The sequence below is a fragment of the Balaenoptera physalus genome (genome assembly GCF_965194825.1).
Source record: "Balaenoptera physalus genome assembly, chromosome: 14".
NCBI lineage: Eukaryota > Metazoa > Chordata > Mammalia > Artiodactyla > Balaenopteridae > Balaenoptera > Balaenoptera physalus.
The window spans coordinates 56,132,100-56,151,051 of record NC_138893.1 but is presented as its reverse complement, the minus strand read 5'-3'; the positions used below and the strand labels follow the sequence as shown (position 1 = coordinate 56,151,051).

Below are 18,952 nucleotides of genomic sequence, written 5' to 3'. Positions count from 1 at the left end.
GTTCCAAATGCTAATCATTATCCCTTGCTTAATATACAGAAAGTAAGTATTTCTTACCTGCAAAGTAGAAAGTATTAATAAATGTTTGTAAATCTTTTGACCTGCTTAAATTATCTACTCTACAGACTCTGCTTTATCCCTCTCATAGATTTACCAGTCCCTACACCCTTTGGCTCAGATTAATGAAAAGTCACAAGGATCCACCCACAGAAGATGCTCTCATAAGCACCAACCACATGCCCAAACAAAGGAGGGGAAAGAGATTCAGTTATTTACCACCCCCTATTTTGAGAACAAAGCTTTCCTTGTACAATTCCCCCCATCTTGTACCACCCTCCCTCTTTCCTTTGGCATAACTAGTATTTGGAAGAAAAAAGTAAACGGGAGGAAACAGTAGTGTCTCCTAGTGTCAGAGGTTTCTTTAAGTAGAACAGGCTGCTCTCCTACCAGGGCAGACAGAAGGTTACAGTAATAATATTTAGGTCTTCCCACTAGGGTGCCATGGGAAAGGGGAAAGGGGATCTTGAGAAAGGCCTTTTTAGCTCTTTTCTTGTTCAGTGTCCTCATCTGTAAACTGGAGGGAATGATAACCTTTGTCCTCTACCCTGTATGAAAACTGTAGTCCCCATCCTTACTCTTCTCTCCCCACCCAGCCCCCCTTCCCCTTCCACATGGACCCCATACACACACCCTCCCCAGGTGAAAATTATACCTCCTCCACACTGTTGTAACCTCTACACACCCCAGTGTACTTAGACGCCTGGGAGGAGCGCCTGTTGGGTTCCTGGTGGCTATTTGGGTCTTTCTCTCTTTGGGTAAAGATGCTTAAACTCCAGATTAAAAGCTTCAATCACTTGCTACCAAAGTCTCTTTGTATCTATAACTCAGTGCAGATTTACTTAGAATAGTTTTACTCCTTATCCCAAGTCTTTGGTGAAAAAGGTGAAAAATCCGCTAAGATCAAAAATATTGTCAGAAATTCCCGTGTAGGTGTGGACAAGTCACAATATTTTAGGAAATGATGGTTAAGACTTCAGAAATGTCTAAAGGTGGCAACAGACCACTGATGCTAACACAATCATTCTCTCTATTTTGGAGTAAAAGTATTGGCAGGAAGGCACTTAGAAGAATTTTCTTAAATTGTTGGCACTAATCTGTTTTGACCCATTTTATGTTTCACTGTCATGAAAAACTCTTAGCTTTTCAAAGTATGGACCAAAGGTGACCACACTTTCATTTCTAATTCCAGAGACCAAGGGGTCCCTATATCAAGCCTAGACACTGCTCTAAAAAGGCCAGCTCTGGCACAGACCGATGAGCCGCACCTAGCCAGGAACTTACACAGTACTCTGCTTCGTAAATATTTAATTGTAAAGCATTTGAGCAGCAGTTATTATATTTATCCAAATGCTACAGTTTCTTTTCCAGTGTATTTTAACTCTTTTCCTAAGGAGAACAATGAAAAGTTGTCTCATATTCAATGGCTGAAATAAATTTTAGCATTGCTTTCAGCTGTAACAGAAAAACTCACTAAGATTGAGAACGCACACTCGCAAGTTTTCTTATACAGGGCAGCTAAATAATGAAATTGTATTTATTATAAAAATAACACTTTTCATTATAGAAAATTTGGGGAAAATAAATAGAAAGGAAAATTACCTATGAGTCCACCTGTTAAGGTATAACCATGATGAACATTTCAGTGTATTTTCCTTTTTGTCTTTTTTGCAGGCATATATCTATACCTATGGAAAATATTATCTATATTTGCTGACCTATAATTATACTATTTATGTATTTCTCTTGTGCTATTTTTGCTTCTACTGTGAACACTTTAATGTCATAAGCTATACTTAGGAAACACTTTCTAAAAGGTGTATAATAGTTGTAGGCATTATAATTAATTTACTATTTCCTTGTTTTCTGATAGGACTTTTAAGATAATGCTTAATTTAAAAATGTAATTTGAAAACCAATACCGAGTTCATTTAATATGCATTCCTTCCTTTGAATTTACAGAACTGGGTTTATAGGCCCCAAAGGTCAACGAATCTTCCTCCTTCTCAGAGGAGTCCTTGGTTCTAGTGCCATGATCCTTTTATACTACGCCTACCAGTCAACATCCCTCGCTGATGCCACGGTTATCTCATTTAGCTGTCCAGTGTTTACGTCTATAATTGCTTGCATATTTCTCAAGGAAAAGTATAGCCCTTGGGACGCTGTCTTCACTGCATTCACAATCACCGGAGTGATCCTTATCGTGAGGCCGCCATTTTTGTTTGGTTCCGAAGTCGTGGAGACGGATAAAGACTATTCAGTTCACCTGAAGGGTGCTTTCGCAGCACTTGTACACGCTGTGTTTGCTGCCGTGACTTTAGTTATCCTAAGGAAAATAGGGACATCTGTGGACTACGTGTTGAGCATTTGGTATTATGTAGTAGCTGGCCTTACCGAGTGCGTCATTGCCCTTTCTATATTAGGAGAATGGAGTCTGCCGCACTGTGGGTTGGACAGGCTATTTCTCATACTAATTGGGCTGTTTGGTTTGGGAGGTCAGGTGTTTCTCGCAAAAGCCATTCAAATAGAAAAAGCAGGGCTAGTAGCATTAATGAAGACTATGGATGTAGTCTTTGCTTTTATCTTTCAGATTATTTTCTTTCCTGATGTGCCGTCGTGGTGGACCGTGGGTGGCTCCTTATGCGTAGTTGCCAGTAGCATTGGAGCGGCCGTTCGTAAATGGTACCAGAGCTCCAAATAAAGCATCACTGCTGAAATGTGTATTTCTTTAAAGTACACCATCACCCAGTTGAGACATACCACCCGCATACACACCTGGAAAATCTGCATTTACTTCATTGACTATATTCAATACATTTCATAGTTAAGGTACCATTTTTGAATATGGTACGTCTTTAATTAGTTGAGGATAGCCAGTCAGTTGGGTGTAGCAATTATTATTTTTTGTGTGTGTCAGTTATTTTTTGGCTTTGGTTGTTGGGGTGGCATTTGGTAAGAGAACACATCATTAGTTGAAGAAAAACTGCACAATTTTTTATGACTCTTAAGTATAAATATATGTAATTTTTAAAAGTGTATTTTTGGTACTGATGGGATATAGGTGGGAGGAAATTTTAGATTCTCTTTTAGCAGTGTAGAGGCTAAGAAACTTATTGATAATAATGCTGCTGTATAATTAGTGTTGTGTTGAGAATTCATTTGAAATGTAATCCCATTCAGGAGGCCAAAGCTGAAACCTGGAGTAGGTGCCTACTTAATGGTATTAATAAAACAAATGAATTAGCCTTATTTTCAAGGCTTTTATAAATTATTGTCATTCTTTTAACCCATATTTGTGCCTTTTCACTTTAATGCTGAAATTTTTATACATAAACTTAAAAAAAAAATCTTTAAATCACCAAATTTGGCTAATAGTTTTCTGTTTTAGTGGCATTAGCATCTGTAGCTACATTCTGTAAGTCTAATTGTCCTCTGTTTTTTTGAAACTGCACTAAATTTTTGTTAACTTTCTAAGTTAAGGTGTTTAAAAATCTTAAGAAAGAAATCTTGGCATGGCCAGTGTGCACATTTCCATCCTCAAGTGTTTTCCCTATACTAGAAATGTGATTTTCTATAAATTCTCTTTGAATTTATGGTGTGATGCCAAATAAAATTTTCTCAGGGCTTTATTAGGTTGAACCATAAGAAATTGATGAGATTTTACCTTTTTAACTTACAAAAACCATAGTTCCTTATGGTTCACCCTATTAAGATACCTCTCTTACCTTCTAAACCAAATATTTAGGGGACTTTGGAGTATATTTTTTTAAAATTACTTTTTAAAATATAGTAATCCTAGTAAACTTATTTTTGTAGTCTTTTTCCCTTATGGAATTATATATAATAATGCTTCATGTTATATAGTAAATGTAAAGACCTGTGAATCCATGGTCGATTGATTTTTGTAGTTTCTTCAATAGGAAAAAAAAATCACTGTTAAATTCTAGTATATCAGTATGATATTAAGTGTCAGTTCTGCACCATGATACTAACATCATGAATTCAAACAACACATTTTATGTCTGGAACTTCATCAGGCCAGTATTCTGCAGTTAAAGAGAGAATGTAATATTTAGGAAAACTTGGGAGGTTAATCAGGAAGTAGAGAGTACACGCAGATGGCTCTTTGTCACAGTGAACCCTTTACTGGTGAGGCTATAATGGTCTCCAGCTCTTACTGTGTCAGAGCTCTTATCTTAAGCCTACAGATTTGAAAGATTATAGGCTCTTTCCCACTGTTTCATCACAATTCTTCCAAAGTAAGAAAGAACTTGGGCTTCTGAGGTTTATGCCTTGGTGAGAAAAGGATCTTTTCCAGTAGTTCCAAGAGGAAATTTTTGGCTTGCTGATCTTCCCAAGTGCTTCCCACCAGACAAATCCTAAATGAAGTCTATTTAGGAAAGTCACACTATCTTTATAACTTTAGCCTAATCTGCAATATTAGAGTTTAGATTTGCAAAAGCATCATTTTGCAAGTATGTTACATAATTATAGAATTAGAGCGTCTTAGGGCTCAAGGGTTAGAGATCCTCTTGTAGGAGACATGCTCCATGTTTAGGGATGCTAAGGGGCCCTGCCCAAGATGGGTTTCCGTGGCCTTATTTATCCCTCCTTTAGTTCCATGATTAAGCATGGAAAGTAAACCACTGCTTGAGCTATATAAGGTAAATGAACTCTCAGGGAACCCTCTCCTGGTTCTTTACCTTGCACAATAAAAGAACCTATGGGACCTTGAAAGTTAAATCCCTTTGGGCCTGTACACTAGAGACATGCTTTATTTCAACAGTGTGGTTTAAGTGCTTGAATGTCACAATATATGACCAAAGTTGGAGAAAATGTTTCTTCTCCCAACTTTTACAGGGTGTGACTCTTAAATACTTTTATAATGTCCAAGGTATATACAAGGATATGTATTGTAACAATTATGGGTGCGTATATTTTGCAAAGACTGTAGTTCCTATATCTTGAAAAGGGAACTATTTTCATAAACTGGTTTTATTTTATAATTACTAATAAAATTAATATGAAAGAAAACTATATTTTGGTTTTTATGATTATAGCATATGTGCTAGCTAATATACCTTATTTCTTTTTTCATCCATGTGCTTCAAAATGTACTTCTTAAAGAGATTGACCTCTGGCCATTCAGTTGTGATGTAACAAGTTTCGAATTGTTTATCTGTCTCTCTGATACTGTTACATTAAATCTAATGTCTCAAACATAAAGGTCCTAATCTTATGTTCCAGTGAGGCCTTTATTTTTCTAGATCCTCAGAGCTTGGAGCAACTTTTGTTCCTATAGCTAATCTGTTACTAAGTCATGGAGTGTCTGTCTTCTTATTGTCTTGTGAATTCTTCTTTCCCCACCTTTCCACTGCTGCCATCTTAGTCCGAGACTTATCACCTCACACCTGAATCACCACAACAGTATCCTGCTTATCTGCTTCTAGACTCTTTCTTCCACTCAGATCCTTGTTCCACTGCCAGACTAATCTTCCTAAGGCCCTGCTTTCACTGTTACTCTGGTTCTCATGTAGCCATAGCAATGCCTTCTTATGTACCACATCACATCCAAATTATTCATCTGACCCTATTCTTACTTTTCCAACTTGATTTCTTGTGTCCCAATACAAATTCGATACTCGGGTCAGTCTCCCCACCAACTCCCACATTTACCAAGAGATCCCTTCCTTTGTGTTTCGCCTGCTTTCTTTGCCCTCTCTTCTTTGCCCTCTAAAGCCTCTTAGCCTCCAATGGCTCAGCTGAGCTTCTGTTTCTTCCACTGTCTCCAGCTTCTCCCACCCATACTAGTCCACCTTGGAAGAACGGATAAAGCAGTGGATTAGCTGTCTGAAGATCTGGGTGTGGTGTAATCACTTTCCAGCTAGGCCCTTCCACTTAGTGTCCTTGAGCCTGTTTTCCTCATTTGCTTCAATTATTAAAGAGAAAAATATTACTTGCCCCAACCCATGTTACAAAGAAGTGTCATAGAAGGACTTGTAGACCACAAAGGAGGACAAAAGGAGGCACTTAAGTATTGAACTGTGGTTACTATGGTAGAGTTGAGCATTCACTTCCTCTTCAGAATGATGCCTAGCCCAGGGTCCTTCCCCCTGAGCAGTCTCACCAGGAATGGTATGAACAGTTTTCTGGCTTACAAACCTCATTTGGCTCCCTCCTGCTGGCACAGAATTCTACTGTTGGACAGCTCTAATTTCCTGGTTGATCTGCCCATGTAGGGCTGCCAATGGTCACCAGTCTTTTTATCTTACCCATAGGTGTCACCGTCTTTCCAGTTCTGGCTTTAGCTCTGTGAGTATCGCACTTGGCTCTGACTAGGGGGGTGAGCCTGATTCTCTGTGTGTTTCACATGCAGTATTCTTCAAACTCAGCATGGCTCTTCTAGCCTCTTATCTTTTCACCCAATAAGCATAATTAGTCTACTGAGGGTAATCCAGTAGGAAGAGAGCCAGATCTCTTTGATAACATGCTGGCCTCTGATCTAGGTGTATGGAGGCATGGTCAGTACTGGGCATGATGATTTGGTAATTACAGTGTAGGCTGGGCATGTGAAGCCTGGGCATTACCCCAAACACACCACTATATGACCCCTTTGGCCCCTTACATCAAATCTAATACAGCTACCATATTCACTTAGAGTTCTGCAAGAGGGACCCTCTGTGATCCACAAAGACCCAGTCAAGTTTTAGCCTATTTGAACACCAGATTAGGAAAACCAGTTCACAAAGAACCCATGAATCTTGACACTGCCCATCATTTCCTGGAAATTGTGGGTGAGGATTTATAGCAGGAGGGTAAGGAGCAGACATATCTGGTGTCAAGGTAGGGCAGAAAATGTTATACCATAGAAGTCCAGTCCACAAGAAAAGGTTCCACTGTGTTCCACAAGGTGCTATGCCAGCTATCACCTCCTAAGCCAGATTTGCAACACTATGAAACAACGCTATTTTTATCACTAATTTAAAAAAATAGTTAACTTTTCATAAGAAAAGTTATTTATGTTATTTATGTTATAATGGAATCATTTTAAATAAACAAATGGAAACTTTTTAGTTTTGCTTTTAAATATTGTAAAATATATATATCCCACATGAACCAGAAGCTCTTTGGAGTCCAGTCCTCAGAAATGTTTAAGGGAGTGAAGGGGTGCAAGACCAAAAGCTTTCTGAGCCATAGGTTTCATAGAGGTATCAAATTTGAAAACTTAAAAAACAAAGATTAAACCCATCCCTTCTATTTCATGAGGTTCTGACAGTCTGAAATGCAGCTAAATATCAGTTTGTAAATTAGAAGCCCCCTTAATGTGGAGTTTAATTTTAGAATTGTGAAGTTAAATAACTCTAAATCTATATAAGAGGTCCAGATTATGTACCCGAGAGAGAGCAAAGGAACAATAAGAATCCAATTAGCCCATGGTCATTGGGTCATATCAAATTGTCTCCATTACTTCCTATGTATGTGCCTTGGTTCCTTTGTATGTGTACTTTAGAAAACTCAGAAGACTTTGCTACTCTGTAGGGTAGCACATGCGTTGATACAACTTCTATGAAGGGCAATTTGACAACATCGATTAATTTACAGATGCACATATTTTTTCACCCAGAAATTCCATTTCAGGAATTTGTCTTACAGATATACTTGCTTACTGCAAAATGACATATACAAGATTATTTATTACAACATTACTTAATAGCAAAAAACGGAACTAGCCTGAATGTTCCTCAGTAGGGTACTGGTTAAACAAGTAATGGTACATAACACCAAATACAATGGCATTAAAAGTAAATTAAGCCACACCATTGTAAAGCAATTATACTCCAATAAAGATGTTAAAAAAAAAAGTAAATTAAGAGAGAGCAAGGGAGCTTTGCATGCATGGATGTGGGATAATCTTCAAGATTAAGTGAGAAAAGCAAGATTCAGATAGTAGCAGAGTATGTGATCGATTGTATAAAAAGAGGGTAAACAATATTCCAGGAAGATACACAAGAATCTAGTGACATTGGTTGCCTTTAGGGAGAATTTGGCGGCTGAAGAACAGGGTGGAAAGGAGACTTTTCACTGCATCCCCTTTTATACCTTTTGAATTTTGAGCTATGTGGATATATAACCTAGTCCAAAAATAAAACAGAAAATAAAACTGGTAGAACAAAAACAATAAGATGACTTGACAGAAAAGAAGGGAGGGGATGAAAGAGAGAAATAGAGATATATATACATACAGACAGACAGACACAGAGAAACGTTTATTGTTTTAATCTGATTTATCACCTGGCTCACCATCACTGACTTCCTTTTACTTTCTCCTCTTTCCCTTATCTAGCTTACAAATCAGACTTAAATTCCCACTTACTCCATGACTGAAGAAAATACAAAAGGAAAATCTGAATTTTCCCTAAGATCCCCCAAAACATTGCCCAGCCGTGACCCAAATATCTGCCTTTCCACAGCACCAAAATTATTTTTTTTAATTAAAAATTTTTTAAAAAATATTTATTTATTTATTTTGGCTGTGTTGGGTCTTAGTTGCGGCACGCGGGATCTTTTGTTGTGGCACGCAGACTTATCTCCCTAGTTGTGGCACACGGGCTCCAGAGCGCACGGGCTCAGTAGTTGTGGCGCGAGGGCTTAGTTGCCCCGCGGCATGTGGGATCTTGGTTCCCCAACCAGGGATTGAACCCGCGTCCCCTGCATTGGAAGGCAGATTCTTAACCACTGGACCACCAAGGAAGTCCCCAAAATTATTTTTTTTTTTTTAATTTTTTTTTAATGATATTCTTGTCTGCTTACATTCTTTTTATGTATGTATGTATGTATGTATGTATGGCTGTGTTGGGTCTTCGTATCTGTGCGAGGGCTTTCCCTAGTTGTGGCAAGCGGGGGCCACTCCTCATCGCGGTGCGTGGGCCTCTCACCATCGCGGCCTCTCGATGCCGCGCACAGGCTCCAGACGCACAGGCTCAGCAACTGTGGCTCACGGGCCGAGCTGCTCCGCGGCATGTGGGATCTTCCCAGACCAGGGCTCGAACCCGAGTCCTCTGCATTGGAAGGCAGACTCTCAACCACTGCACCACCAGGAAAGCCCCCCCAAAATTATTTTTACATGGAAAGTAATATTTATTAAACATGTCCCATCCAGGACAAGAGCTTCTTGATCTTTGTCTCATTCAATCCTTGCCAACTCTGGGAGATGGGTTGATTGGGAAATTAAAGTTCAAAGAGGTTGAAGGGGGTCACCTACCTGGTAAATTCCAGTGCCCTCACTAGTAAGTGATGGAACTGAGCCACTGTCCTAAGTCTGTCTTATCCCAAAGACCTTGACCTTTCCAATACCTCACATCTCCTACCTAGCTGGGGTAGAATACAGGACAGGGAAACACTGTGGTGTTTGTCACTGTGGTGAAAGGATTGTTTTTTCTTTCTTTCTTTCTTTTTTCTTTTTACTTATTATTATTATTATTATTGTTATTACTGGCTGCGCCATATGGCATGCAGGATCTTCTCCGACCAGGGATCAAACCCGTGTCCCTGGAGTGGAAGCTCGAAGTCTTAACTACTGGACCGCCAGGGAAGTCCGAAAGGATTGTTTCTTGATTTGGGGATTTGGAGGTATGTATGCCCTTCTCCTATCTCCTCCCCTCTCATGTAGCAAGAGCTGGATGTGAGAGTATAGAAGGTGGTGACAACACTGAATATATTTTAGTTTTATTTCTTTCAATCTATTAATCAATAGTTATTGAGCAGTAGCCATGTACAATCACAGTCAAAACAAGGAAACATCAAATATTGTCAAGCCCTCAAAATGGTCAAAATGACATGCAAACATGACATATATACACATTGTGTAATCAGTACACCTGGGCTACAGCAAGATACTGCCCAAGCACCTAGAAATGAGAGAGCCTCCTGAGGTCTCAAAGAAGGGAAGAACAGAGCTGTGCAGTGCTGCCTAAATACACAGACTTGATCCCTGGGCCAGCTGCATTCAGCCATAACTTCCCTAGATGCACTAAGAACATTTCTAAGGGTGTAACACACCAATCAGGAGGACTGGCCAGCCTCAGAAGCAGGAAAGGACGGTGGCTGTGGCAGACGTGTTCCCATTGTAGAGATGGGATGCACCAAGACGGGAAGTTCCCAGCTTTTCTCCCTAAAGGACCCCTAATAGCTGAGGAGAGTCTGAGGCATAGCTGTAAGCATAGCAACAATAACCACTACCCTTTATTTTGTCCTTCTAGTGTCAGCTACTGTCCTAACTGCTTTTTGTGCTCTGGCTCACTGAATCTTGCAATGCTGTGGGGAAGGCTGTTTATTGTCTTCACTTCATTGTTGAGGACACAGAGGCTTGGAGAAGTTAAGTGACTTCTCCAAGGTCATGTAGCTAATAAGTGGCAGAGCCTGGGTCTTAAAATCCTCCTGTGTCAATCCCCAAGCCTCTGCTCCTGACTCCGCTGCTCTATTGCTCACCCCAAGCCTGAAGCTGCCCATGTCAAGCTCAAAAGTTCTTTGAGGCTTCATGCTTTTTAAAAAATTCATGTAATTTTTTGCATCCAAATTAATAATATATCGGTGTGTTTTAGTGTAAAGATATTATTTTAAATGACTAATTCGGTTATTTAACTTCTTATCCCCCAAATCTCTGGTACCCTAGGAAAATGTGTCAAGTTTATCCTGGGTTTGTGTACCCTCGACACCCTGCCATATAGCCCATGGGACTCTTCAACTTGATTTTGAGAAACATGATCCAAAGATCAAGCAGTCAAGTCCCCAAGCTACTAACACTACAATTATAAAATCAACACCCCTTATTCCTTGTATATCCATAGTATATCAAGTATCCATGTGATTATAATTTGGCTTCTCACATACCTTAAGTACAAAAGAGAATGGACTAAGCAAAAGATTGAGCACCTAGTTCCCTAAACTGTTCTATTTCTCACTGTATATTAATAAAACTGGCACACGTTCCACACATGTCTCCGTCTACTTGGTTATTGTGACTCTTCCCAGAGAAATATCCCTCGTCCCCTTTCTTGTAAGTAATACTCCTGTATTACTCATGGTAATTATGCTAGCTGCTTTCATACCCCCCAAATCTCAGAGATGTGTCAATGGCGTTTTATTTCTTAGTTACATCACAGTCTGATGTAAACTGTAAGCTCACTGTAGTCTCCCCTTTAAGTGGTGTATCTTTTACAGTTACAGCACATCTCAGCTGAGACCAGCCACATTTCAGGTGCTCAGTGGCTGCATGTAACTAGTGGTTGTTTGACAGCACAATTCTAGAAAGTGCTGGGAGGAAAGGAGGGTTGCAGTAACAGCTACCATTGTTACTGTAGCTGCCACGTGCCAGCATATTTCAAAGCTCCTTACACATTTCTCTCATTTGATCCTTGGAGTAACCTTAGAAGATTGATGTTCTTTTCCCTATTTTACAGTCTTAGAGCGTTTAAGAGACTTGTGAGGTCACATAACTAGCAAAGAACAGAGATCTGACCCAAAGCACTTTCTGACTGATCTCATGCTTCCCATTTACAGATACAAGAAGATGAATTGCTCTGGACTTCACCCCAAAGGTCATGAAACAGCGCAGGGCCTGATCAAAGCTCAAAGGAACGGCACTAATATCACCAGTAAGGTGTGTAAACAAACCAGCCATTCCCTGTGAAAGCAAAGAGGCACCTACTATGCAGATTAGAGAAGCAGGAACAAGGTGCTAATAAACTTCCCCAGCAAAACAATATTCTTTAAGAAGCAATGGTGAGGGAATGAACAAAGTGAAGAGAAAAGGAAAGCTATGCTAACCAGAAAGAGATAAGTGAGTCTGAACATTAACAAAGGGCAAAAGTTGGTGATATAAAAATAATCACAACCTTGGCAGATGAACATGCAATTTCAATAAAGCAAGTGGAAGTGGATGCCACAGGTCCTACTTGTAAAGTTGCTCTTGGGAAGAGGAGGAACCAGAGCCTGGGGCCAGGTCAGGGGTTATCAGGATCCACTGTGGAAAGCAAGTCAAAGGAAGAGCCAAGGTCACAATGGAGACAAAGATGTGCAACCATCCAAGGTGTGCTGTTAGAACACCACGTCTGGCAGGCTCTGTACCAGCTACCAAGATAGACACAGCTGCTTACATGTGCTCAGCTAGAACTAATGCCAAAAGCAAGAATCCATATAAGCGGTCCTCAATGAAAGAAGAACGTCATGCTAAGTTTATTAAATCCCTACATTATGCCTTTTCTATATTTAGAGTTTAAATGTCTTTTATTTACGAAACGATGGTAATAGTGGATTCCCATTGTTTGGATGGCTTTGTCTATCTTTATTTTTATGTCCTTACCTGGCAAATGTAGAAGTTGACAATTTTATATCGGTCCTCCAGTTTTATCATTTAAAAACATTTTAGTGGTATATAAAATCTAAAAAGCACTGCTTAAGATTCCATCCTTTTTCATGTGTACCAGATTTTGCTTCTCTCTGGTATAATTTCAACTACTCCTTCTACCCTAGCTCCATCCCCTCAGTGCATAAAAATGCTCAAATTTCTTCCAAGTAAACCAAATTAAATGAAACCTTCCTTAAACTCTCCTCCCTTCCTCTCTAGATACCCTGAGCACCGGTTTCTTCTTTAACTTCCATTCTTTCCTCAACCCCCCAACTGTTTATCCCTCTAATATTTCACACTGGCAATTGAATATTAAAAAACTTTGCAATAGTTTCTCCACCAAAATAAAGATTAATTAAAATCTATTATTCAAGTATAATGCTTTCCCTTCTGGTTGAATCACCAATAAAACACTATTGCCTTCTTCCTATTTAATCACCTTCAGAGGGCCCAGTATTACATTAAATAGTCCTTTGTCAGTCTACCTTGGGAACTTAGACAAGTTCATAAGCTCTGTATAAGAGAAAAGCCATGTTCCAAACTGGCTTTCAAATACATTTTCTTTTTCTTTTATCTTTTTATTTTGATGTAATTTCAGAACTACAGAAACACAGCAAGAACTGTACAAATAATTCCCACTACCTTTTCACCCAGATTCCCCAAAAGTGAACATCTGAGAGTCTACAGACGTGATGCCATTTACCCCTTGCATTATTCAGGGTTCTCCAGAGAAACAAACCGATAGGATATATATACATATCTTGAGAGAGACATATGTATGGGCACGGGGTGGGGGGCGGCAGTTTAGATTAAGGAATTGGCTTATGCAGTTATGGGGGCTGGCAAACATGAAATCTGCAGGGCAGCCCAGCAGGCTTGAAATTCAGGTGAGAGTTGATGTCGCATTCTCGAGTCTGAATTCCGCGGGGCAACAGGCTAGAAATCAGGCGACTGTCTACATTGCAGTCTTAAGAAGAATTTCTTCTTCTTTGGGAAACCTAAGTCTTTACTCTTTAAGGCCTTCAACTGATTGGATGAGGCCCTCCCGCATTATGGAGTATAATCTGGTTTACTCAAAGTCTGCTGATTTAAATGTTAATCATATCTTAAGAATATCTCCACACCAACATCTAGATGGTTGTTTGACCCAGCGACTGGGAATCATCGCCTAGCCAAGTTGACACATAAAATTAACCATCACATCCCTAAAATTCTGCATTGTCTATTTCCTTCAAAAGCATATTCTCTCAATAACCACAGTAAAATTTGCAAAATCAGGAAATTAACATCAATATAATGCTAATATCTAATATACTGACTTTATTCAAGTTTTACCAATTTTCCCAATAGCCAATAAAAAAAAAAATATGGACAGTTCTAAAGTGAACAAGAAAAATGTTTACAAGTCAGAAACTGCTACACAGAAAGTAATTTTAATGAAAGGATTGTTGATTTTTTCAGTGCTTCTAATTGAGGAAATTAAAAGTTGGCCATTCTCTGATGGACTCAATCGATTTTTGGAATTTGATATTCAAAATCCCAAAGTCTGGTACCTGGCTAGAGATTCCATCCTTTCTCATATGCTTTAAGAACTTGTTTTTCTAATTCCTCAAACTTTCCACTTCTATTGGCCCTCCTTCTACATATAAATATGTTCATGTCTCTTCCATCTTCCATCTTCAAGCCAAACAAAAGCAAACAAATCCCTTTCTAATTCCAACATTTCCTTTTTGCTGTTATCCTAGTTCTTCCCATCAAACTTAGACTTCTAGAAAGAATCACCCACACCTGTCTCATATTCCTCCACCCCACCCCATTTACTCCTCAGTTTAGTAGATACCAAATCCATCTGCGTCCCTTTTCCTTGCTTGAATATCCCCAATTTTGTTTGCTTAGGGAAAGTGACCCACAACCCAACCTCAGGAGAGGGGCTAAGGTGGGAGTGAATTTCAATTACCATGATGATCTAATCCACTTGCCAGTGATTGGCATAGAAAGGGGCAAAGAAACCAATTCTGGTTAATGAGATGAGAAGGAAAGTTTATAGGCAATATCTCTGGGAAAGATTTTCTTATTCTCACAATGAGGTTTCTGATAAGAACCTTTTCTGCTTTGTAAGGAGGTGATGCTTGGAGCTACTGCAGCCTCTTGCAACCATGAGGACATCTAGCCAAAGGCATCCATTGACTGATAAAACTCAATGGCACTATGAGTGGTAGTTAACATTTTGCAAGCTAGCAAATCATTTATTAGACAATTAGTCATTTATCCCCCCAGTATTCAAGGTAATAAAAAAATCCATTATTTAAAAACTTTATTTTTCAATTTTTAAACATTCTAATTGTTTACTAATGTTGCAAAGCATTATTTCTTATCCTCCCTTTTTATCCATGTTTTGCAAATGCACATTATTTCAGTTATGTTGTATAAAATGAACTATTGATGGATACCTTAAGAATTTAACCACTGGGGACTTCCCTGGTGGTGCAGTGGTTAAGATTCTGCCTGCCAATACAGGGGACACGGGTTCAAGCCCCGGTCCGGGAAGATCCCACATGCTGCGGAGCAACTAAGCCCGTGCACCACAACTACTGAGCCCGCGTGCCACAACTACTGAAACCCGTGTGCCTAGAGCCCGTGCTCCACAGCAACAGAAGCCACCGCAATGAGGAGCCTGTGCACAGCAATGAAGAGTAGTAGCCCCTGCTCGCCAAAACTAGAGGAAGCCCGCGTGCAGCAACGAAGGCCCAACGCAGCCAAAAATAAATAAATAAATTAATTTTTTTAAAAAAAGAATTTAACCAGTGGACATGGCATTATATTTAAGACAAAATTCCAAGGGCCCACAAATTAGCTTTTAAATAATAATTTGCACTGGAATGTCCCGAGAACCACCAGTTAATGGCAGTGCTATGTTAGTCATGGTTCTCAGCTTTCCAAATCAATATGAATTACTTTAATGTAATATTTTTCTAAGGTTCTGTGCACTTTATTGTGTATGGTCCTTTCAAAAGGCTGCCCGGCAGCTTGGTCTATGATTTTTCAGCAAAGATAGCAGAAGTATTTCAAACAGGAAAGCTTTTAAGATTCTGAAATCATTTACAGAAAATCATTTAGTGAAGTGGCGTAGTACTCATTATCAAAGAATGTTGATTTGGATGTCTGCCTGGACTACACTTTAGGGAAAAAGGAATTGTCAAAATACCTTTGAGGCTATACACGCAGGATCCCCTTGGTTTAGAGCTCAGTTTTACCAGTAGATGTCGCTATAGTCAGACATTATTTTAGAAAAAGATAAAGGTGACCTCATTAGCATTTAAAGGCTGTCGGGGGAGAAGCAAACAAGCTCTTCTACACCTAAACATGTGCTCTTTTTTTTAAGAAAACGCAGTAGGCATCTAATAAATGTTTTCTGAGTGAATTAATGAATAATCAATGTATATTAATTATTCTGCCTTGAAATCTTTGTGACTGAGTTATGTTGATAGGAATGTCAGAGGCAAAGCTTTAGAATTTGCAAAATAAAAATGAGCTCTAAGGGCTTCCCTGGTGGCGCAGTGGTTGGGAATCTGCCTGCCAATGCAGGGGAGACGGGTTCGAGCCCTGGTCTGGGAAGATTCCCACATGCCCCGGAGCAACTAGGCCCGTGAGCCACAACTGCTGAGCCTGCGCGTCTGGAGCCTGGGCTCCGCAACAAGAGAGGCCACGATAGTGAGAGGCCCGCGCACCGCGATGAAGAGTGGCCCCCGCTTGCTGCAACTAGAGAAAGCCCTCACACAGAAACGAAGACCCAACACAGCCAAAAATAAAAAATAAATAAAATAATATAGGTCACAAATTAATATACTATTAAAAAAAAATGAGCTCTAAGATATGAGCAGACAAGTTTAGAAGAAAACAACTTGTCTAGAGTCCATTCATGAGATGGGGCATGAGAATTCAAGCAATTCAACTTCGCAGACATTAGTAACTGCATCCATCCTATGTCAGCAATGAGCGAGGTTCTACTAGAAACAGTGGGAGATGTGGTACCTAGGGCTCCATGGGAAAGTGAAGCAGAGGCCATTTGTTCTGTCCTCCATCCGTGAAAGGGGGAAGGGATAGGTTTTCCTGGCACCACAGTCAGACACAAGTTCTCAAATCTGGGAGAAGGGGCCAAGAAACAATTCCCTAGCTCACTAGCTCATTTAACACCCACTTTCCCTTTTTTTTTTAGCAGAGGCTGGCCTGCACGTGACATAAAGACATTATGCAAGCAGTTTACAAAGCTGTCATATTATTCAGAGGTTTGATACTGATTATATATATAATATGTATTATATTCATTTTGAGTACCTGCTAAGGGGCACACTCTGTACCAAGTCCCTTATCTGATTTAATCCTCCCAGAAGCTCTGTGAGGCAGGAAATTTTATTATCCTCATTTTTGGAGACGAAGTGTCTGAAAAACATGGGGCTGGGGGATTGAGCGGTTAAACGGCTTATCCAAGATCACCCAGTCAATGAATGGTAGAACAAGAGTCAAGCCTAGCCCTGTGTAAAGCGCTCTGTTGTGCTCTTTCTTAGTTCGTTATTTCAAGGCAACAGGCTCTATTAGTGTTTGACCAGATAAAATCTGGAGTCATGTTGTTTAAGTTGACTTTACCCCCCCAGAAATAAACTCACATATATATAGTCAGTAAATTTACCATAAAGAAGCCAAGAGTATACAGTAGAGAAAGGACAGTCTCTTCGATAAACGGTATTGGAAAACTGGATATCTGCATGCAAAAGGATAAAACTGGATCACTACCTTACACACCATACACAAAAATTAATTCACAATGAATTAAAGGGACTTCCCTGGTGGTGCAGTGGTTAAGAATCCGCCTGCCAAGGCAGGGCACATGGGTTCAATGCCTGGTCCGGGAAGATCCCACATGCCACGGAGCAACTAAACTTGTGTGCCACAACTACTGAGCCTGCACTCTAGAGCCCTGAGCCACAACTACTGAGCCCATGTGGCACAACTACTGAAGCCCGTGCACCTAGAGCCTGTGCTCCGCAGCAAGAGAAGCCACCACAATGAGAAGCCCAAGCACCGCAACGAAGAGTAGCCCCCACTCTCCCCAACTAGAGAAAGCCCATGTGCAGCAACAAAGACCCAACGCAGCCAAAAATAAATAAATAAAATAAATAAATTTACAAAATGGATTAAAGACTTGAACATAAGACCTGAAACCATCAAAATCCTAGAAAAAAACAGGCAGTAAGCATCTTGATATCATGATTTTTTGGATTTGACAACAGAAGCAAAGGAAATAAAAGCAAAAATAAGCGAGTTAGACTACAGCAAACTTAAAAACTTCCGCATGGCAAAGGAAGCCATCAACAAAATGAAAAGGCAACTTATGAATGGAAGAAAATATTTGCAAATTATACATCTGATAAGGGGTTGATATCCAAAATACATAAAGAACTCCTACAACTCAATAGCCAAAAAAAAAAAAAAAAAGCATACAATCTGATTAAAAAATAGGCAGAGGATCTAAATAGACATTTTCCCAAAGACATACAGATAACCAACAGGTACATGAAAAGATGCTCAACATCACCAATTATCAGGAAAGTGCAAATCAAAACTCCAATGAGGTATCACCTCACTCCCGTTAGAACAGCTATTATCACAAAGACAAGGAATAACAAGTGTTGGTGAGGATGTGGACAAAAAGGAATCCTTGTTCACTGTTCATGGGAATGTAAATTGGTAAAACCACTATGGAAAACAGTATGGAGTTTCCTCAAAAAATTAAAAATAGAACTACCATATGATCCAACAATTTCACTCCTTGGTATTCATCCAAAGGAAAAAAACCACCAACTTGAAAAGCTATCTGCATCCCCTTGTTCATTGCAGCATTATTTACAATAGCCAAGACTGGAAGAAACCTAGGTGCATTTCATATATATATATATATATATATATATATATATATATATATATATATATACATACACACACACACACACATCAACTGTAAAAAGGAAATCTTGCCATTTGCAACAACAAGGGTGGACCTTGAAGGCATTATTCTAAGTGAAATAAGTCAGATGGAAAAAGACAAATACTGTATGATCTCACTTATATATGGAATTTAAATAATAATAATAATAATAATAAACCCTAAATTCACAGATACAGAGAGCAGATTGGTAGTTGCCAGAGGTGGAGGATGGAGGGTGGGTCAAATGGGTGAATGTGGTCAAAAGGTACAAACTTCCAGTTATAAAATAAATGAGTCATGGAGATACAATGTACAGAAAGGTAACTATAGTTAATAATATTGTATTTTATTTTTGGAAGTTGCTAAGAGAGTAGATCTTAAAAGTTCTCATCACAAGAAAAAAAATTGTAGCTATATATGGTAATGGATTTTTAACTAGACCTATTGTGGTGACCATTCACAATATATATTTTTAAATTTTTTATTATTATTTTTTTTAATGCTAT

The 18,952-nt window shown here is 39.3% G+C and overlaps 2 protein-coding genes and 1 long non-coding RNA gene across 4 annotated transcripts in view; 2 read left to right on the top strand and 1 right to left on the bottom strand.

Annotated features, from left to right (window-relative positions):
* The window catches only part of LOC309642425, a 151,796-nt gene extending 135,509 nt beyond the window's left edge, over positions 1 to 16,287 (top strand). The window contains exon 2 of the long non-coding RNA XR_014253189.1: positions 16,166 to 16,287. This is a non-coding gene — a long non-coding RNA (uncharacterized lncRNA). The remainder of the gene's footprint in view (positions 1 to 16,165) is intronic.
* The window catches only part of LOC309642380 (uncharacterized protein), a 199,486-nt gene that overhangs the window by 118,781 nt on the left and 61,753 nt on the right, over positions 1 to 18,952 (bottom strand). The window lies entirely within an intron of this gene.
* On the top strand, positions 7 to 5,296 carry SLC35G1 (solute carrier family 35 member G1). Its single transcript, XM_082423999.1, has 2 exons — positions 7 to 42; positions 2,020 to 5,296. Exons 1-2 carry the CDS (start codon positions 8 to 10, stop codon positions 2,756 to 2,758), a joined length of 774 nt encoding a protein of 257 aa, XP_082280125.1. The 5' UTR covers position 7; the 3' UTR covers positions 2,759 to 5,296.

Coding starts and splice junctions, on each gene's coding strand:
- SLC35G1 (XM_082423999.1), top strand. CDS start 8: ATGCTAATCATTATCCCTTGCTTAATATACAGAAA. Junction 43..2,019: donor CCTTGCTTAATATACAGAAA/GTAAGTATTTCT, acceptor TTGAATTTACAG/AACTGGGTTTATAGGCCCCA.